At 43.7% G+C, this 22,761-nt stretch overlaps 1 protein-coding gene across 1 annotated transcript; it reads left to right on the forward strand.

Annotated features, from left to right (window-relative positions):
• Positions 1-234: 234 nt before the first annotated feature.
• On the forward strand, positions 235-16,563 carry LOC131880194 (max-interacting protein 1-like; the record flags this gene model as incomplete). Its single annotated transcript, XM_059226742.1, is given in 6 exon segments — positions 235-439; positions 712-1,006; positions 2,372-2,516; positions 2,580-2,766; positions 13,772-14,100; positions 14,166-16,563. Coding segments are annotated over 5 exon segments (867 nt in total). The 3' UTR covers positions 13,957-14,100; positions 14,166-16,563.
• Positions 16,564-22,761: the final 6,198 nt, after the last annotated feature.

Consider the following 22,761-nt stretch of genomic DNA (forward strand, 5'->3'; position numbering starts at 1 on the left):
CTACCCCCATTTCCCCTCTCTATCTGTCGCCTTCTTGATCTCGATTTCCGCCTTCTTTTTCTTCTTCATCATCCATCCTGCTCCATCATCATCATCATCATTATCATCTCCATTTCTTCTGGTCGTCATTTTGAGTGAATATTTTTTCAAAAAGACAAAAGTTTGCGAATCCCAACACTTTTGTCTTGTGATTGATGCACTAAAGCCCACACTCAAAGGATTAACAGTGTTTAATCGTCAGCGTTTGTGTGAAATCTGAGAGAGGCCATTTTTACTCCGGGAAACAAACCTCCGATTTAGTACAAATTCAACCCCTGCCTTCACGTTGAAGTTTCTTAGTGCTGTGTGTCCTCAAACCATTATTGCTAATTCTTGGATCAAATCATGAGCATCGCTGATCTTTTGCAAGCTGCTGCCTTCCTGGAACGCCAAGAACGAGGTAAGCCCACCCCGTCCCTCTGTTGGGTGGGGGGTGTTTCCAGCCCAAGGGTATTGCGTACCATCCTTGTATTGGCTTAGTGGTGTTTGATGAGAAGGACGTTCCATCTCATCAGGCACTCCTACATTCCGATGTGGTTGCTTGCAAAATGTCAATCAACTTTGATTTTTGGCTTGAAAGTGGGGACAGGGCCATGCGCCTTTTCACAAGTTATCACAAGATAACACATGTGAGTAGACAAGCATTGGTGGTAACATTGTTTACCATTGCAGAAACCGAACATGGCTATGCTGCCTCAGCTCCTCCTCCATCTTCGGGGACGGGGATCGCCATTCCGGGAAGCATGGGAGACCATGACCTGTTCGATGGCGGGTTCGCCTCATCCACTGGAGTCGGGCTGGCCCGATCAGCTCCAGTGAAATCGGTTTTGAGTCCCAAAAGCCATGGTCCTTTACCCTTAAGCCATCTAACACGTCCTCGACTGAATTCAAATAGTAGCAATAGCTCCACCTCCAGCTCGGGTGGGAGTCGATCCACAAGCAACAGAAAGCCCCACCAGGGAAGCAGGTATGTACAGCATCATCATCAAGATCACTACCATTCACCCCGTGTTCCACCCGCAAACCCCCAATTCTCTCATGCACTTTGTCAGTCATGTCGTACTTCATTTTGCCCCTTGTCTGGATCATGGATGGCCTGGGTACTAGCACTTCTGTCAAACTTCGAGGCCTGGGCTGCTTCAACTCGGGCAGTTCAGGCCATAGAAGCTACCAAGAGTCTACGCGGTTGCTTTGTTCGAAAAGAGTGAAACAGTTCCAAACCTTCGCACACTCAGAGCACTTGATGAGGGGCCAATGAGATGAACGAACTTTGGCGTTGTTATAGCACACAAGACCAATTTTGGAAAAATTGCCACCCTCCTCAGCCATGCTCACAGAGACAAGGGATGGATGGCTCTTTAGTCTAGTGGTCGAAGGCTTAGTGCTGGCCAATGATGGAACCAACAATTATGTGTATTTGGAAGGGGCTGCGTCCGTCTGCGTCGACTTTGTAGGAGCCGTCAAGGCGTAGAGCGTCTTCTTTGCCCGGTAGAAATCAACCCCGTTACCACCAGTATTGAGTTTCGTTCTTCCCCTCCTCCCCTTGTCGTCCAATTACGCACTATTTTAAGATTTGTGTGTGTGCGCCAAAATTACGCCAACACCACATGTGCTACTTCTCTGCTCCCCCTAGTGCTTCCCTTGCTTGATGACGAGCAACTCAGAACGTCCGAATCGGACTGTGGATCTGGCGCCTGGGAAATCTGACTTATTTTGACGTTTCACTCTTGATCAGTGGGGTCATCGTTTCCCAGACCGGGAAAAAATGCCTTCATATCTAGAGCATCAGACGCATTCTTTGAGTATTTTTTATGCTGTCTATATGGAACTATGGCACGATATTTCCGGGAAACTTGCAGACACAGTGATTTTTTGTTGATTTTTTTCACCTTTTGATGAAATCAATGACCTTTTGATGTAGAAAACAAGCGATCTTAGTCTCATGAAGGCTCTCATAGATTAAGCAATACTTCTTCCTGGAAGTCCTGTTTCGATCTAATCGCCCGGACACTGAACAGGTTTTTTAGGGGGAGGGGAGGGATTTCCCAGAATTGTGAGAAAAGTTGACGACATGACTTTTAAGTGTCCTCCTTTGCTATAATTTTCGAGCTTGAATTATCTCCAGCTAATTTGATTATGGCAACGACGAGTGCGTATATTACTCGAAACATTTGGTCGTGACTTTTGTCTCTTGATGAACCTCAGTAATACTGCAGGCCCTTCAATAATACTTTGAATAGGCTTTTGTGGGGTCAGGTGTATTTTGTACAAAGATCTGAATCGAATGGCAAGCGATCAAGGTGTTTCTAAGCATATTTTTGAATAATTCTAGGTCCACCCATAACGAGTTGGAAAAGAACCGCCGTGCTCATTTGAGAAACTGCCTGGAGAAACTGAAGGATATTGTTCCTTTGGGAGCTGATAGTTCTCGCCATACCACATTAGGGTTGCTAAACAAAGCCAAACATTTTATCCGAGTAAGTCCCACTTTAAATGTGAGTCCTTCATTGGTTTGACTGATGAGCATGTTTCATTCATAGACCCTGGAAGACAAGGACCGCAAGGTTGGCTCCAGCCGGGAAAACTTGATTCGTGAACAACGGTACCTGCGACGCCGCCTGGAACTTCTAGCTGGCCAAATGGATGCGATCCACAAACGGAGATCATTGTCGGAAAGTTCAAATTCCTCCACGGGATCATCGATCCGGGGCTTCAACTCTGAATCAGGTAAGACCCCTGCAACCTTTCCTGTTTTGATGCATTCCTCACAAGATCATCGATGGTCTCGTGTTCAATGTGTACGATATGACTGCGGTCGAGTGGTCCAGTACAAGTGGACTTACATACACTTCAGTAGCTACGAACACGTGAGCGATACGTTCAAGAAGCGACTTGGTGCAGGTGTGTTTGAAGTGAGAGCTTTGTCGTATCTTCGTCTACCTCGATCTAGGCCTGACTCGCTGCTGATGGAACCCTCTAAAAACTGGATTCTTCACCTCGTTGTAAAGAATCTTGAAGACCGCTGCCGACATGTTGTCATTAAAACACGGTCCATGATCAACAACATAAAAACTGGCCAAGACTCTAGAACGCATGTCCGTCTGTCCGTACTAAGACGATTTCAATCAGTAAGACTCGGGTCGTAGGCTCTGTGCGGATGAGCAAGAGCCACACAAAAAGTGACTAGGGCCAGCGCTTGAAGACGGCATCATGAATTGGGTGATTCCTCGAAAGAGACTTTGCAAAGGGAGGTTTGGCACTGTCTTCCTGCTTGTCCAATAGCTTGCTACGCAAATTCATTGATGGGATACATAATGCGAGGCCGATTGCTCGTTGGCCGTCATGATCCCCGTTTTAACATTTTTGCCCTGCAATTGAGGGACACATGACGTCGCTCTGAATTCGTAAGGGCGTTGCTAGGGAATAAGTAACTTCTCCAACCTCTTCGGGAATTTGAAAGAGCATCCTGGAACTAAGTTTTAGTTCATCTCCTAAGAGTTTTGATGATTGTTTTATCAACGTTGGCGGCAAGTGAACGATGTGGACATTGTTGAATTGCCCTTTCACCTTGAGACCGTTGTGATCTGTGTCTTTTATGCACATTACTCTTTCCACACGAGACCAAATTCCTTGTACTGAATAGCAATATTTCTGGGTCGAATGGTAAGCATATGGGTGTGCTTCTCAACACATTGTGGCCTACGATTGAATGCACTCCGGATGCACTTGCCTAAAGATTTTTCAAACCGGATGAGAGGAGGCGTCTGTCAAGCATTTTCCTTTATCTTACGCTCATTGTGAACAGATTCGATAGATAACATCGACTTTGACATCTTCATTCTGCTCAACTTTGAGTTCTCAACTTTGTTTGATTAGGAAGGCCTATTGAGTAATTTCCCTGAAGAATTTGCCTGTCTGCTTCTTACTTCTTCCCAAGTGAAGAGAACAAAGCCCATTGTGATTAGAACGCATTTCCTGCCCTTCACTGTATTCGGTCCTTGTTGCTCTTCCTGGGTTGAAACAACTACTTTTCTGCTCGGGTACTGAGGGGTCAACCTACCTGTATATTCGTGTATCGTAACTTGTGAAGGTCTATTGATCACTTCATGTCTGAATGTGAGGTCACCAAAATGACCAGTTGATAGCCAGCAAATCTGTCTGGTTCTCGTGGACCAAAGAAGCGTTGTTTGATTCCTCCTATTTCAACTCTATCGCCGAAATGGCCTTTTTTTCGTGTCCGTCTAGACGTCTGATCTGGACTTTTAAGTCATAGAGGGTAAAGGGGAGAAGTAAGACTAAAAGAGGAAACAGTCACAGAATTGGAAGGCAGCATTGAGCTAGTTCGAACACAATAACGTGTTTTTAGCATTCAAACTTGAACTAGTTTGAGCTTCATGTTTTCGTGCAAGGCGATCCTTGTTCTCGTCTTCCCTCCTTTGTTAGTGGCAAACTGCATGTCGTTAACATTATTTTTGGGAACTTAGGCTAAGATTAATGGAATATGATTCTCGAGGCTGTTGTCGGGGTGTAACAAATCGGGGATAATTTCAGTTTCTTGAAGACTGATTAATTACCGGGCTTGCAACAAGAGGAACCCCATTTTTCCGCCGTCTCATAGAAAGAAAGTATGTACTGAGGATGAGTAATTTTCAAAATGTCTCTCTCCACGTTAGATTTACCGTTCAGAACAACGAATAAAAGCAGTGTCGAAGTAAGGCAATTTACCCGCAATCAAAATAATGCCAAGCAAATACCCGGCACATGGTCATTCCAACAGGGATAAAATGTGACAAACAGAGGTGTATAGACATTTACTGAAGGGGTTGAAAATGAATCCTCAGCACGTCAACAAATGATTAAAATTGTGGTACGGCAGAGATCAATAGTCCTTTGTTCATTTCATGTATGCTAAAGCATATCAATTTTTGTATGTATATCCCGATTTTGAGGTCACTGTCTTATTGATCCCAATAATTATTCTTGGCAGTGTGCCTTGAATCTAGACTGAACAAAGAGGAGGAGAGGAGGAAGAGGGCATTGAACACAAGTATTCCAAACAGTCGGAATGCTCCCTGAAACTGTCTTGGATGGCAAATAAGGAAAACGGGCAACGCACAGTACAGTATTCCCGCTCAATAACCATTTGGCCGAGTCAGCTGATTCTCTCCCACCTGGTTATCAAGGTGTCCGTCGGTCCGCCTGGCTGCCTGAAGGTAAATTCCCAACCCTCGACGACTTCCATGCTTGTTTTCGCAACAAAAAACTATTGCGTAGCAGGATTTCAATGAAGCGCAGCCTTTCCGTCTTCTCCGGGCCGGTCGGTCTGCCCGTCGGACGGTCGGAAACGCTTCTTCTTGTTCGGTGGGACAACACGTTGGTGGTGAATCGAGTTGAATGATTCCCTCATAAGGGCTGACTTTCTCGCCCTCTCCTCCTGTCAGGATCAGCGAAGGAGAAGGAGGATGAACCACCACTACCATGGCCGTCATCATCATCATCTGTAGCACCACTATGGCTTCCAAGCCCCCCTCAGCCTCGCTCGCTGTCTCCCAATGGCTGGATTTCAATGGTTTGTTTCCTCTTGCTGAGAAAGAGGCGAGGAGAATACATCGAGAGGTGAACGACCCGAAACGATTTTGCAGAGATGGGAAATCCAGCCCTGAAGATTACACTCAGCTTTTGAGTAACTAAATCCAAGAAAGAATGGCAGGATGATCAGCTGTTTTGTGTCAAGTGAAGGGGGGTTTCTCTGACGAACGAAAACCCTTTTAAAATTATACCAACACACCATGACGTGCAGGAGGAATGAACGAGGGTGTGCCGTTACGTCATCTTCTGGATTTTCTCCCTTCTTCGTTGGTCTGTGAGTTCCACGTGGTCTGCACATTGATGGCTAGCCTCCCTTCCCCTTGAACTGAGTGAGTACTGGATATGTGTCGCCGTTGTTGGTTGAGGAAGGTTGAAATGCACTAAACCATATTGGCATCACGTAAATTGTTTATTTGAGAAGGGTAAAGGCGGTGCCGTGAGCGAGAAGATACTACGTGATGGAAACACCACGAACGAGTCGCTGAAGTGTACATACAGGGAGGATCTTCGGAATATGAAGTGAAATCCTCTTTGCGCAAGTAGCCATGCTTAACAACAATCTTCTGAATGGAATAAGTTTCCGCTTTCTTATCAATGGCGATGGTTAAGCTGATTGGTAGGATTAGGACAAGTTCTTTGTAAATTGTAGCTTGCAAGGTGCATGCTGCTTCTCAGCGTAACGTTATTGCACCTGAGATCTCGCAGTCATAATTAATTTCACTGAGATTCATTCCCACCCGTCAGGGTCAACGGTGTCAACTAAGTAATATGGCAAAGCAAAAGGTGAACGTCGTTTGAAAAGATCGTTGTAGTCACCTTCTTCTGGTTCGTTGATTTGTCCGAGACATTGCAGCAAGGAGAACGCTCCTGGAATACCCAAATGTATCAAGAGATGAAGGTTACTGACAGTTCTTGTTCTCTTCAAACCATATGCCTGAATAACAACGAATTGTTCATGTTGTACTGCGTCAGAATGGCCCATGTTTGTGCCTTCGTCTCTCGATAGATGAAACTACTACGCAAGCTCTCAAACTGTTCGATCTTGAGCACTTGCTTCCTTCTCTACATTTCAAACTGGATTCCCCCTTCGTCCAAAACCCAACTTGATTCACCTTCAAGTCTACCCACATTTATCAGAGACTTACTACATTTCTCGCACCCACCACCCGTTCAATGTCCAATTACCTGCTGTACTAGTATGTATCATCTACCTTGAGCGGTGCTTGCTTAATTCAAGGTAGATCGACGGGTTTGAAGGAAAAGTGAAGTACACACGCCAGAAGACTAGAGGGAGAAGGAGCAGGGATTGGTTGTCTGGGGTCTTCAATTCTGGCAGCTGTCACTATTGCCCCCACCCCCAACTGCGAAGTGGTGGTTGCATCCCTGACATGTGGCTGACATAGGCAAGAATCCACATGCCTCGTAACTTCGAGAAGGGCTTTATTACATAAAGATGCATCTGTATATGAGATATTCTTCACCAATTTTTTGAATACCCCCGCCAAGCCAGTGTATCCCTTTCGTTGTTCAGCATTTTAGAATTACTTCACCTAGCATGGTCCAGAGGAAATCTGGGTAATAGAGCAAGTGATTGATTGTGGCATCTGTGGGTGTGTTCACGTTGTCCATGATCGGGTTTGGCTACAAAAAAGATTCAAGGCAGATCCCATTGTTCAGACCTGTTGAAAAAACCACAAATGGTTGGGAATGCACGCAGACATCATTAAAAGTCTGTCTAGCGAGACCCATGTTTTGTCTGCAGGCCATTGATCTCCGATTTTTTGAGGAAGGTTGTATAAACACGGCGTTCAATGTCATGTCGACGTCTTCGTCATCTCCTTTAGGTTTTGTGAACAATTAAATCCCTCGTCGCAGTTTGGTTGTGTGGAAACACTCAAGGTTCAAATTATTTAGAACTGATCCTCGAAGAACTTGTTTTCAAAGCTGTTTTTCCACATGAAAAATGGCTTGACACAAAAAATATAACTGATTTGTAATTTCACGATCTTATTCAACGCTGGAAGCGAAGCGAAGAGGTTCATTGTTACCCTCTGCTTTTTGCTTCCATAATGATGGCTAATGAGAGGGTCTTGAGAGGAGAGAACTCTGTCTTCTTTGGTTGGTGGAGTGCCTCTCCTACGGTTCTACTACTACTACATCTACGACTACTAATACTACTACTACTACTACCACCACCACCACCATCAGCACTACTTTAACTTCAACCATGCTGCTTTGAGGCTCATGAGCTCGAAGAACAGTGAGGTGAACTAAAGTAGTCAACCTCGTGAGCTCGAAAGTGGATGATGGTCCTTTAGGAGGAATAAATAAAACGAGAAATATTTATTCCCGCCAATTGCGGCTGTCACTTGTCATGATCACGTTGGCTTGTTGACAATCTTAGAGAGGAGAGAGTAGCTTCCACTCCGCTAAAGAAGAACCCGACTTTTTCTTTTTCCATGGCCGACAAGCGAAGACCCTGCCAATGATTGCGATGACGTTGTTCAGTTTCCGACATCCCTGAATGACTCTCTTGACCTTGCCAAGGAGTAAAAGTTAATTTGAACTCTTCCTTCTTTTGCGATAGATATGAGAGATGCCTGAACACGAAATCTAGAAGTCTTTAGAGTTGGATGATTTCGGCATTCATCGGGCTAGAAGATAGATGAAGAGTCGATAACCTTTGCAAGCCAGACTTAATCGGGTGAATTCACCACGTTGTTGCTCTAAACACTTGTGTGCATAGACATGGTGTATTGTTCGACGTGTACATTGTACAAATCTTCTCTGAAGTCGTGGGATTCGAGGTATTATTAGGTGATTGACTTCTGTCAAAAAATCATTTGGCGGATGAATGAAGCTGCTTCTTGAACAATGGACCAACAAATATCACTTTTGGCCAATTGTTTGGTTGATTACCATGAGCCCTGGAGCAAAACTTGAAATTTGGTATGAAGATAACTTTGAACGATTCCAAGATCAAATTCATAAGATCAGGGCAGGGCTTTCATTTGCACGAGCACTGTTTGACTGGTTTCTATCACATACGGTCTTATCATCAAAGGCTTGAAATTGACACACGTGTGGCCCCTACCAATGAACTTGATTTTGATCCGATTTGACGTTTACCCCAGAGGGGTTTTACCAAAGTAAGTAAAGAAAGGCGGAGAAACTTTTTGTGCAAGTCCGCGCTTAGATCCGCCTGGGTTTTTCAATAGCAATAACGAAAAGCTCAATAATTGGTGCTGATCTGCTTTTTTTGGTCGAGAGGCTTGAGAGCTATGATCCTTTGTTGCGCATATCAACACACATTCTCACGTGACCACAACAGCTATTACTGATGATTGCGTCGACGAAGTGTAACAACTGTAACCTTAAAAAGAAGTGCCTTCAAGGTGTCCCATGTGTAGTGTGTGTGGGTGCGTGGGTGCGTGCCCCAAATGAGCCTCTATTTTGCCTTTGGTCCTGTCGTTGCTAAGATGATGTGTATCTGAAGGTGGGATCTAGACATGCTATGTTTTACTTAGGATCTGTTGAAACACACATGCTTGCCTACTGGCTGGCTGGCTGGCTAGCTAGCTTTGCTAGTTTGCTTGCATAGCGTGGAGTGCCTACTAGTTTGCTTTTCATGCCTGACAACAGCCGAATGTAGTTCGTTCGTTTAGCTAGGCCTGCTCTGATGTAACTGCAACAACTGCTCTCCTCAAAGTCTCGTGTTTAAAATGTCAGAGGAAGATACTTCAATCGAATCGCGTTTGGTCACTAATGGCGCGGTGTTTTGCTCTGTTTCTCTATTGGGTGCGGCACGATGAGAGACGAGAGCAATAATAAGCCATCACCAACACTATTGGGCTTACACACACATGCACACCGTTCCCTCAAAACCTCAATGACCTATAGTTCTAATCATCTGGCTATCCCACTCCAGGTGCTAATTATTGCACTTTGGCCCTCAAGCAACCCAGGTCTGAGCTACTTTCGTTTTACACATAATCCGGAGGGAGAGACAGAGAGTTGCGAGTCACAACGCGGCCAATTGGAGCAACGTGAGCACTTTCCAAGTTCGCAGCACCTCTAGAGGCACATCTCAGGGGGGCAGGAGGAAAATGCCAAAATTATTCATGGGCGCTGATCTGTTGTTTCATTTGTCAAAGGGGGGAATTCCAGAATCGCTTACGACGAGCATCTCAGATTTCTCAAAAGCTGATACTTTCTATTCTTTCGTCTCCACCCTTGACTAATGCTTGTGCCTACTCATATTTTATCGCATAGCGATACACACAATACTTTTATTGTTTGTGGCTAAATCCGGCTCATCGAGGATCGTTTGACAAATAAGTTAGGCTTTTATGCAACCCTTTCGACATAATGGTTGCTTGCTTTCTCGTGCTATGGATTCCAGTGTCGCGTGGATAATGGAAACAGCGGCTGTTCGTCAATCATGGATGTTTACTGTTTTGTTTCTTCTCTGTTTGTTTGACTGAATCGTGAATCAGACTTTTTACTGGAACTCTCTGTGATGGTCGGTCGTGGAATTGTGAAACATTTTTGAACTGTTTTCTTGGTTTCCTCAAGTTGGTAGTTGGCTCTCGAGGGAAAGTGGAACATAGAAAGGACCCTGGTGGCAAAGCAAGGCGAAGGAAAGAGAGGGGATAGAGAAAATCGAATGCGTAAATCTTTCCCTCTCAAATTGTCCCAAGGGGAGCACGTGTTCCTTGCATGGGATCGTTGAGTACCCCGGCTTTCTAGCTTCAATTCAGGGTGGCTAGGGATTTTTGGCGGAAATGGCGTTGATCCTTAACAGGGAAGGACAGTTCGGGTGGTGACTTCCAATCTCGCCATTATTGACTTGGTTTGAAGGGGCACCCTGTAAATGGTGTTCCCAAATGTTTAGCAAAGCAAAGACCTTCTCCTTCACTACCATAGCTGAGAAAGCCATTGTTATTGCTGCACTTGAATGAGCTCAAAGAGAAAGAAGAGTATCGAATGATTTTTTTTCCATGCCTGTGTGGCAATCCAAGTGAACAAAGTCGCGGAGAAGAGCGAGAGCAAACCAATGCCACCTTCTTTCCTTCTCGAAATCCCACTGAAATGGCGTTGATGTTAATCTTTTCATGCCGATTCTCTCAAAGAAACTGAACAAAATGATAGTCAGGACACCTGCTTTGGTTTAAAAAAAAGCAAGTGGGGGCATGCGTTTTTGCTTCTTTTTTGAATTTGAATGGAGGTGGTGGATTATTTTGAACAGGGCTTGGCCGAGAACAAAGCAATTTCCTGTCGTTCCCAAGATTTTTCTGCGTCTGCAAGGTGATCATTAATCATGCCAGGAGGTTTGGATCTTGCTCTTGAATATCAATATTCGAGTCGGTGGAAATTGTGAAAGAGGCGGTTTTTTGTTGGAGCTCGTTGTATCCCTAATGGGAAAGAGTCTTGAGATCACTTTATCTAAATTTCAATTTCATGGGTTTTTAGTTTTGGCCATCATTCATGACAAGATCCCCGAAACCCTTTGCTAATTCTTTGGTCATGCCTTGATTTCGTTGCGGGGAACGTTTCTGCTCATTCTATTTGCTATTCGAAGGATGTGACAGTCTGCAATCCTCTCAAAGCTCAATTTCATATTGCCCATTTGAAATGATGAGATGACAGAAAACAAGCTGAGTTGGAGTGGTAACTAATTTTGTTTTCCCTCTGGATCATTGGCCAACTGGTTGTTTGGCCAGCGATTTGTCGTCTCTATTGTGCTGCTCACACTCTATTTATGCCCTACCATGTCTTCCCTACGATCACTTCAAGCATTGTCCCAAGTCTTGGCTGCCTGACTGACTGACTTGCTTGCTAGCTAGCGAGCAAGGGAGGTGGTGGTGGTGAATGTGTATCTTCAACCCTTTTCAAGCGCCTGGTGGAAAGAAATTGCGTCGTAATTTTTCCTCTCACCTCTTTGAATTCCATAAAAGATGTCTGCGTGTACAGCACCCTCGTCAGACACATCATTCCTTGAACACACATTCTATGCATTGACTATGATCATCCATTTTGTTCAGGTGTTTCGTCGTCATTAGGGTCTAGTTGAAAGTAGGTCTCGTTTAGACGAATTGAACACTTAGAGGTTACCTTGAAAGCGTTTGTATCGTACACTTGTTACCACAACGGATTCCATTTGAGTTTGACAGATCTCAGCCTCGCTTAGGGAGGCCGGTCATTGCTCTCATCGCTGTTGTATGGAACATGTTGCTGTGTCAGCATCATTTCTGGAATGAATTGGTGGAACGTACAGCGACAAAATACTCTGTTCTGGAGCTAGAGCTATTGCGTGTCCTGCCTCCCCCAAATGTGACCAGATTGGACTCTTCCATCCCTGAGCCATGTTTCCCATATCCCTCAGCTCCAACTCAGAGTACCAGAGTGAGTGAGTCAGTGAGTCAGTCAGTCAGTTAGTGAGGTAGTCATGATGGGTTGATAGCGGCCCATAGCCCAGTCGGCCTGCATAGGAATCGAGATTCATTCAGTATGGAGGCTTGGGAAGCAATAGTCTGCGCGGTTCAAATGACGGTTGAAGCGTCAGTGGTCCTGACAGTGATTCTTGATTCGACCAGAGATGTGGTTCGTACCATTGGGTACTATACTGTTACTGAACATTTGGCTGATTCGTTGTTCACTGCCTTCTCTGAGGTCAGGGGGTATCATAGCTTGAAAACTTGTCAAACTTTCTTTCCTGCTGTCCCTACAGGGTAACAAACAACAGGAGGAGTGCAATATGGCTCAAAGGATCTGCTACTTCGTCCGACCGATTCTGATGAGTTGGCACGATTATTACGACGGTATTGCATCTTACACATCAATGGAAATAGAAATAAGAATTTGAAAAGTGTCAATGTTAAACATTCAAATCCTAAATTTTGGGTGTCAAACAAACTCTTTTCCGGAATGCTCTTGAATCATGAATGGGGAGAATTAGGGGAATTTTGCTAGGTGATCTCGCTGCAACGAAAATAAGGAGCTGTGGAAAGGTTATCGCCGATGTGATTGACCATCTGGTGCCATCATGGCCACGACGTATGGAGCATTTATCGCTTGGCTTCAACTCTTCCGCCTATGAATAAGTAATGCATTCTTCAAACCTGTTCTTTTATTGCTCGTCAAGCTATTATCAGCAATGTACTTTCAGGTGTTGGCATTGAGATGCCGAAAAATACCAAGTCGATCTTGGAATTATCCATTGAACATTTTTTGACAACCACCATTGGACTGAGTTTCTCTTTTGACTAGCCATTAGCGATGGTAAAAATCCCGAGAATTATGAAAATTGAATAGGATATCATGTGATTAGAATGCACTCACCTGCAAGGCATGCCTCTCACGTGACAGAATTCGTGATAAGGGAAATGTCGATCGAAGATTGAAAGTTCCGCTAGAGGTCGCAAGGGTAGGGGATGTGGGGGATTTGACAGCAATCGCCTGATCCACTGTCAGCTGTCGGCCCTCAACAAGCAGCTTTGAAGGCGTGGAACTCATGCCGCTCGCCTTTATATTTGACGTCTTTGTGTCATGTAGCTGCTCCACGTGAGTGGATTCCACCCGACCAGGTTCACCGACATTTTCGCCCTGGGTCTTTAGGCCTGAGGCGGCACTCTCCAACAGAAAGGAGCCAGGGCTAGGGCTGGGCTAGCTATCCAGCTGGCCACCCAGCCAGCCAGCTAGCCAGCCAGCTAGCCAGCCAGCCACCCAGCCAGCCAGCCAGCCAGCCGATTAGCCAATCAGCCAGCTCGGTTCCATTGCCGGATGGACTTGAACTGAGCTCAATGATTTTGGAGCCCACGCCGCCTGTTACCGAGAACTCTACGCGGTCACCATTGAGGAACTGAAGAAGAGTCACCACATCGAGAGAAGAGGGCAGCACTTGCTAGGCAATGAAATTGTGCCTAAGGCCTCTGACCTTTACGTTCTTTACTTTTAATTCAAGTAATCTTTAATACTGACATTGGGTTTCTCAGATGATTCTAAAGGAGGAGACTCATACTCAATAGCAGAGAGCTGAGATATTTTGTCGTTTGTGTCCTTGTTTTAGTTAAATAACATGCAATTTGTGTATTTCACAGTGGATGGATGCGTTTTAGTTGACTGTTGATTGTTTCCATTTCAGATGACCATGAAGTGGATGTTATCGGCTGTGGAGCTGGGAGTGATGATGATCGGTCTTCCACTCGCTCTGGCGCGAGCTCTGATGGGAGTTCCCTCATCACGGCGAGCTGGACACGTCAACTCACTTTGGGTGGATCAGCCATTCCTGCCGGAACCACGATTCTGGTTGGGGGCCACAAGAACTAGCTTTAAGTCCTTGGACTATCTATCCCTGGCACATTGACTCCCACACAATCTTGATGACCCCCTGATAATACCATTTGCTCGAGGTCCCTTCCACCTTGGTTGCCCTCCCCATGAGAGTGCCAAAACATGAAATATCAACGCATGGTAAGACTTGTGGATCTCAAACGTGATTTGAGAGCACACTGACTGAATGATTGGCCCTTTTTCAGGCGAATTTGCAAGCCCTTCCAAGTGGTTGTTGTTAAGCATCCGCCCAGGAACAAAGAAGACCTCTTTCTTTCTATCTCTCTCTCTCCCTCCCTCTCAAGACATCAATCTACAAAGTCCACTTTCTTCCCAGCATTTGGATCATCTCCTTCACATGCCCCTGCTCCTTTTCACCCTGTTCAATCCTGGTCCTGCCACCTTTGGCTAACTGTTGTATGTGTCACCTCCTCTCAAGCTAAGCGAAACTTCGACGGCCGACATACTTGGTACGCTCCCGTTGTCTGCAAATCAAAAGAAATCAAAGTGACGCCCCCTAACTAACGTCCCAGAAAGACAGACAGACCACCTCGATCCTAGAAATCCAGCGACAAGACGGCTAGTGCGTTGGACGACTCTATGGAAAGAGGCGCGTTCCATCTTCAATGATTCACACCCACATCCAAAAAGTTCTTTTGGACACTGTTCCAAATTAGAAGTGTTCCATCTCTAGTCATGTTCCGACGATCTTCATATGCATGATGATGTGAGCGGCCTTGAACAAACGAGCAAGAAGAAGACATGTCATCGTGCCCGCAGCAAAAACTTGAAAATGATTGCCGTGATTCCGAAAAGTGTGTCCTCCTTCTCGGTACTCTACAGAGTTTCTTCCCTTCCTTTTACCCTTTTCAACATCAAATTCTAGAGTTTTATTTCACAATTGAGAGTTTTATCAGAAGATCCTTTATTTGCATATTCGTTAACTAATCCTGACCTGCAAACATGAAATCAGAATAAGAGCTTTGAGCGAGGATACTTCCTACCTACTACCGTCATGTATGTAATGAGCAAGAAAAAAATGATATCTTTTGAATGTTGCTGCAAGCCAGAACCAAAAAGTACTAAATAGATTCCATTTCATTTGCCAGTCATTCTCCTTAAAACACAAAACAAATATCTCCCTCAAACCCCGTCGTCGATGCAAACTAGATACAAAAAAATGAGAGACTCCTTTATGATTTCATTAAAATATCATCATCATCATCATCATCCACTTTTCGCCATACATCATATTCAAATTAAAGAAACAAAACACTCATGTACCAAACAACACTTCTTGCATGCCACGCCGCAGAAAGAGAAGATGTCGCGCCCCCAAAATAGCCTGCTGTCTACGGACAATAGAAGTTAACTGATTCTTATCCGTGGAATGAAAAAAGGACAAAAATTCAAAAAAAGTTAAAAACACGATTACTCTCATAAAAATCACAATCAAGTACAATTTCTTCGTCATTAATCACCATGCCAACCTGCTCTAAAACTCTTGGCTTTTTATGCGCCCCAACCCTCTGCTTCCCCGCGTTTTGTCGGTCTATCCTTCACCCCGGCCCTGCCATGCCCCCATCCCCAAACCTACAGTAAGATGAACCAAATCGCTAGGCTTTATGTGTCGTTCTTTCTCCGTTTCCATTTCATGCCTACTTAATGAAAGAGAAGCTATTTTTTGTTCGTTTTATGTCACGTATGTAAATGTCTGTCCTGATATCAAACCAGGGTAGTCAGGCATCGGCTGTTTACGATGCGTGCTTTAATGGTGGCCAATGTCGAGTCCTCTCTCTATGGATCCAACCCCCAAACAGACCCACACCCACACACAACCACAACCACTTATGTCTTTCACATGATCTAGTGTCCAACCTGGAACACCGATCACCTCATCTGGGGTATCTAATTGGTCGGGTCGTCCTCGGGGGGCATCGTACGAGGTTCTTCTGCTCGCCCAAGAGATTTGTACAGTCATATTCAGTATTACTAATCTTGGCGATACCCAGAACTTCTCGTTGGAGCTCTCCTCCTGACTGGAGGGAACCAATCGTACTCAAGGGAAGTCGCCCAAAGCGGTGACGACTCTATCCACACAAGGTTGGACCCTGTTCTCCTGCGGCTGTGATCAAATGAGAACGCGCTAGCATGCAACCGGCCCCCACCCCACAGCCTCTGGCGGTGGACAAATGGTTAGGAAAGCCGCACCTAATACGTAGCTCGGGACCTATCACCAGTCCGGTTGCCGTTACGGGTTATGCCCTGCTATCATCCCTACTTGCAACTAGTGATTCTATCCATTGAGAGTGATGATTGGCCGGCCCCAATAATAAGGCATGCCTCGTTGACCACACCAGAATACCCTAATGGTTTCCCAAACCTGCAATCTTGACTGGCCATTTCCGACAAAATGTCTCCCAGGGAAAGCTGACTTGATACATCTTGAACCCTAACACCCCTTCCTCCGTACGCGCACCACCCCGTGCCGCCATTGCGGCCTTTTCTCCGTTATGTACCGTATACAAGTGCTGAATGTTCGCAGAATGAGTTTTGGTGAGCAATTATGAAAACTGAAAATCAATATAGAATTCATTCAGCAAATCCTCTTTTTCTCTTGGCCTATCTCCCAGGGCCCGCCTTCCTTTCCCTGCTCCCCACCGTGTTTTGCTGGAGAAGTCAAGTTCCATGCCTGAAAAATAATCCATCTAATACCCATTAGTCCAGTCAATCCTTGTCCCACTTCCTTCCCAAGTCCTACCTATAACATCTATTAAATCATGCATAAACCATTTTAAAACCGTTTCAGCTGGGTTTTCTGCGAAGATTGCCCAGAATGCCGAAAATGCCGTGTCTTCAAGGAAAGTCCTAGCAACAAAAAATAAATCTAAAATCCGCAAAATATGAAAAAAATCTCCGTTTTGTGTTACTAAGATCTTTATGAAATAAACAAATGATTACCATCAATCATGCTTTTGGTTTCATTCATCCACATTTCTATATCAACAAGCCCGAGAGTAGGCGAATGAGATCGAAGAGTGAACTCACTATTACATTATTCGCTGGAAAAAACATGATTCATTATCATGAATTGTACCTCAACAGTGGACGCCAAGAAGCAAAAGACAACAAGCATAGTTTCTCAATGCCAACAGCAATGATAAAAATTGAACATCCAATGAGGGCAAAAATACATTGCGACAAGTATAAAAGATGGGACCTATGCCATGCTTTCATTTATCTAAAGGGATAAAATATTTTTTTCAAAGTGTATTTTGCCAAAGTCTTAGTCAATTGTGATAATGAAAGCTTTCATTCAAAATATCTTTTGACTGCAGATCTAAATAATACATATTTGAATACATTTGAACTAAAAAGACGGAATAGCCGCAATAGGGTCAACCCATGCGCATCAGGAGCTTTATTTCGCAAAATCACCTTATGGCTTCGATCTGCAGTGACATGAAATTGAATAGCTTGAGTCACGACGACTTAATTTAAACGAGTGCATTTTTGTCTTTTTTAGACAACGGATTTGCTAAATTATGTGCGACTGTTTACTGAGCTGGAGTTCATACATTTTTTTGTCATGATTGGGGTCAAGATAATGGTGGTGCTTTTCAAGAATTTTATGCAATATTTCAGAGGAAATATATTAGTGTTGGGATCAAATCTAAATTCAAATTCAAGGTTGCCAGAAAACTTGGAAAGTGAAAGCACCAACCGTTTCCATCGTAAAGTAAAAAGTTAACGTTGAGCAAAAAGCAACCCTGGTTAGACAGAAGAAAAATCAGAGCTACTTTTTGAGGCTAACTAACAGGTTTCCGACATTTTACCAGTCATGTTATATGCCTTTGAAAATGTAAACTGTTAGCCACAGTGGTAAAAATACCCTTTAAAGTTTTGACAGAAATACCCAAGCACATCTTGGCATTTTGCAACCTCAGAAAGTCACAGGGAACACGTTTAATTGTATTGCTCTATAACATTCTGGCCCACATAGAAACCTTACATACCTAAAAACATTACAAAAATTCAAAAATTCCAAAACCTATTCAAAGTAATTTGGGAGCACACTTAATTAGCGCTTGATTATGAATTATGTATGTTTTTGTATGTTTGTATGTATTTAGGTCCCAAAGGTTTGAAGGTGATTTGTTACAATATACATTTGATTGAGACCATGGATCCCCATAAGCCATAACGGCTTGTTTTCATGGGGCCCAAATTTCTTGTCAGCGTCGAGGGTTTTCCGGGTTGGGGATTATTCCACCAGTTTGGTCCTATGAAGGGGCCTCAACAAGGGCAGAGCTCACCCTTAGAAAGTAATCGAACTCGAACTCGAGGTACCCGGGTCATTGGCAAATAAATCAGTGTTTCATTGTACATGTCGTCGAATAAGAGCTAACTATTTTCTCTCTCACAAACCCAGTCCACTGCCCCAGTGTCATTTGTAGGTCACTTTTGATATGATGTTCGGTGTGAAAGAAATTCCAGGTTTGGGCAAAAAAGAAGTCCGACAGTTTTTGTTGCCAGGCTTGTCGAACTAATGGCAAGGATACATAAAAAATTCCTCCCCTCTGCTTCTTAAAGTTGAAATTGCTCACTCTCTCTTGGGAATGAGGTCCTTCTGGCAGCGAAATACATAGCTTAACCGTTGGGCTATGCCCATGTCAGTAACTTGAGAACATTAAGTTTTTTGAAACAAGCACCCGTGTGAGCTTTTCTCTTTGTCATAACTATCAATCTCAATTCCTTCTTCTGTAGTGTAAGCAATTGATTGATTGATGCAGCGTGGCTAAAAATTCAAGACACTACTCAAGTTTGCTCTTGATGAGAGCATTATACAATTCTAGTCAGATATTTGGGGGTAAACCGTTTTTCGACATAAATAAGGTGAACAAGGTCTGCCTTACGCCTTTACATAATTCTAAAACATGATCCTTCCAGGATATCTTATCGTCAATAACCACCCCAAGGAATTTTATACACTCTTCCTTGCACCCTGTCCCGGTCTGCTCGACTATTTGACCGTTATGCCGAAGCTCAAAATCGTGATTGACACCTCTGCTGGAAGTGTTCAGCAACATCAGCTTTGTCTTTTTCAGATTCAGTTCCAGCCTATTACATTCAAACCATTTCGCCAAATTACCAAACCAATGATTACACTCCACCTTCAGTACCTCAAGGTCGTTTCCGAAATATTGAAGGGCTGTATTGTCGGCAAACATGGTGGTTTTAAACAGTGTGACCGCAGGAAGGTCGGTGATATATATATGAGAAATAACAGTGGGCCTAGTATGCTTCCCTGAGGAAGGCCATTGGTGATTAGTACAAACCCAGAAATATGATTGTCCACTTCAACACACTGTTCCCGGTCCGTCAAGTAGTTTCGTAGCCCAGATAAAATATGCTGGCTGAACCCATAGTGCTTATTTTTATTTTTTTCATGGTCTACAGGTTCGAACGCTTTCTTCACATCAATGAGAATTGTCACAGAGAATTTGAAGTTATTGCTATTTTCAAAGATTTGTCTCAAAAAATGGTGTAAGGCATGCGAGGTCGAGTGATTGGGTTGGAAGCCAAATTGGTTTGTGGTCATGTGATCTTCGTTACAAGGCGTGAAAATCTGTTGGTCCACTCCTTTCTCCAGAATCTTAGAGATCGTTGAAAGAATAATAAATCGGTCTGTAGTTTGATATGCCTTGGCGATCACCAGCTTTATACAGTGGAATGATCTTTTCACATTTCCAACTTTGCGGAATGTAGCCAGTTGTTAAAGAAATATTGACTAGGTGGGTAAGAGGGTCAGCAATTCCATCCTTCACCCCTTCAGGACCACGTTAGAAATTCCGTCAAGTCCCGAGCTTGATTTAAGTGGCAATTTTTCAATAATGTTCAAAATCTGAAAGTCAGTGACCACCTTAAAGTAATAAGATCTCTGATTGGGTCAAGTTGGCACGTAGTGGAGGCTATCAGCCGTAATGGTAGATTGTCCACCAACCAAACTTGCAACTGTCGAAAAGTAAGGTTATAAGGAAGAGGCAAGTCTGGCATTTTTTATTATCACCTCAGAACCCACGTTTATTTGTGAAGGACCACTATCTCTGGCAACGTTTCGCCCAAGGAGGCGTTTTGCCCCTTGCCAAACTTTCCGCATATATTTGAAATTTGAGTCAAAGTAATCTTGCCAATATTTGGCTTTACCAGCTCTTATTGTCCTAGTGTATTTGTTCGAGAACTTGGAAAGGGCAAGTTTGGTTGAAAGCGAAGGGTGTTTTTGGTATTCGACAAAAAGCTTCTGTTTTACAGATCTTTGTCTGAGAAGACCCTGTGTCATCCAAGGGTTGCTTGACTTCTTCTTTTTCATGTTTATTGGGTCTGTTTTGATTGGACAAGATCTATCAAATGCATTCGAAAACTTGGTTTGAAAGTCACTAAAAGCAACAGGAGGATCTTGTAATGGCAAGTGCCAACAAGTCTCTACTAACAGTTTTCGAAGTTTCTCAATGTTCCTGTGATTGGTGTTTCGACGTTTAGTTGACGGGGGATCGAATTGCTCAGTCAAGGACTCTCCAAGAGACACAAACGTTCCAAGGTGGTCACTGATGTCGCAAAGTAGGACTCCACATTTGATGTCATTTTTCACGTTTGTAAAAATATTATCAATTTGCGTGGAAGATTGAGGAGTGATTCGGGTAGGTAGAGAAATCAAAGGTGATATAATTGAAACGATAGCATGAGGTCGTTAAGCTTTTCAGATTTCGAATTTGACTTTAAAAAATCTGCGTTGAAGTCTCCACAAACGTACACAGTTTTCTTTTGTCGACATTTATCGTGATTGATTTGTCTAACTCTTCAATGACGTTTTGAAATGGTGTATTAGGTAGAATGTAAACAGATAAAACACAAAATTGTGGTGTTACTATCCCAAGAATCTCGCAACTATAGGACATTACACAGACCTCATTGAATCTAGTATATGGAATTGAGTTGCTTATTAAAACTCCTTCCCCACCCACCTTTTTCCCACTCGAGTCTTTGATTCAAGATGGTAATTGTCAAAAGAAAGGGGCATCCTGTCACCTTGCCATAGCTCTTGTAACACCAAAAAATTGAGACCTTTGATGACGAAGAAGCAATTCTACCTTTTCATAATTGGAAATAATGGACCGGTTATTAAGGGAGATTAACCATTGCTCACCGACTGGTAATTGTTCGACGTATCCCAGATCGTCCCAGACTGAAGTTCTGTCCAATGCCCCGAGGTTATCTTTAGATTTTGGCATTACTTCTCCAAGTGTGAGCTATCCCACATGTTCCCACTACCTCGTTCCTCCACCGGTGTCCTTTACTTGTGTTTGGGAGATGGCATTCACTCACACGGCTCAGGTGGTCTACGTTGACAATGGCCTTTCCACACGCAGCCCGAGAGGGATCATTGTGAACATTCGAGGGACATTTCATTTGTACATTCGTGGCATTTGGCATTTGGTTAGATCAATTTGGCAACGTGAATAAAGCTAAAAAAGGTTTCATGTACTGTATGGGGCAAGATGAGATATTTTTTCGTCCTTTGGAGAGGTGTTGTTGTTGTGTTTTGCTCTGAGAAGAGCAGTTGATCTTGTACCTTGGTAGCGTAGGATCCGGTGACTGAACACTGTTGGTCATTTCACTCACACCACTCTGCTGGGCCTCCTTAAAGATGCCCTTGCCGTGCACTGCCGGAGGAGGATTATCGTGAACAAAAGAGGGAGATTTCCCCCTCGTGGTCATCTGGTGAGGTCGGGGTGTATTTCCCTTGGTCGTCTTTGACTCCGCGCTACGCGCCCCCTTTTTGGTTCGATTATCAAAAATGGTCGAATCCCCGCAAGTAGAGACGTCAAACGTCTGGGATGGTTCCAAGAGAACCACTTTCTCACTTGGGCATTTTAAGTATAAAAGTATCTGAGGAGCACGTTTGCTGATATCCGCTTTCCGTGAGAACGAACGCAAAAGTTAATATAAAGTTGATTATTCGGACATTTAGGCAAGCGCTGGTACCAGCAAACAAACTTGCCTGCCAATAATAATAATGCAAAATTGGCACTTCAAACTGGTTTTAACGAGGCTAACCTTTCCTTGTATAGCAATGTGAAAGAAGGGTCAGCTTCTCAAAAATGTGTTTGAAGCCCCAATCTTGCATCACTGACACTGGTACCAGCAAACAAACGAACCTGCCAGAGCTTGCCTAAACGACCCAATGGTATCATCTTTTACACCGTTACAAAGTTACATGATATTTAGTGATCCAAATTTCATCGTATTTAGCCCCAAAATGCCCCGGTTATATCTTAATTCATTTTCCAAAAGAATTCATATCTTTTTTCAATATCACAAAAAATGAAAGATTATTTTCCTTTTTCTAGCTTAGTGCACACGCTAAAAGTGTAAGCTTTGAAAATGTGTTAACAATCATCATGAGTGCACTTATTGACGCATTAACAATTCTGAAGACACTACATACAATGTGTCCAGAAATTGAGTTCCTCCTCTTTTATTTACTCTAAAACTGTTAGCGTCGGTTCATTGGATTTGGCCATTGCTTACCTGGGTAGCCTCGCCAAGCTCAATACGATTTTTGATGCGATTGATTGCGATTGGTTGCATTTTGATTGGATTTTTCTTGAGTTTCAGCTACTAAAATATGTCTCCACACTTTTTAACGTTTTTGTTCGGAGCATCGAGATTGATTTCGAGCGTCTAAGTAACTAACTCCTTGTAGAGGCATACTCATAGATTTTCGATTGGAGACAAGTCTGG

Source organism: Tigriopus californicus, chromosome 5, assembly GCF_007210705.1.
Source record: "Tigriopus californicus strain San Diego chromosome 5, Tcal_SD_v2.1, whole genome shotgun sequence".
Lineage (NCBI taxonomy): Eukaryota > Metazoa > Arthropoda > Copepoda > Harpacticoida > Harpacticidae > Tigriopus > Tigriopus californicus.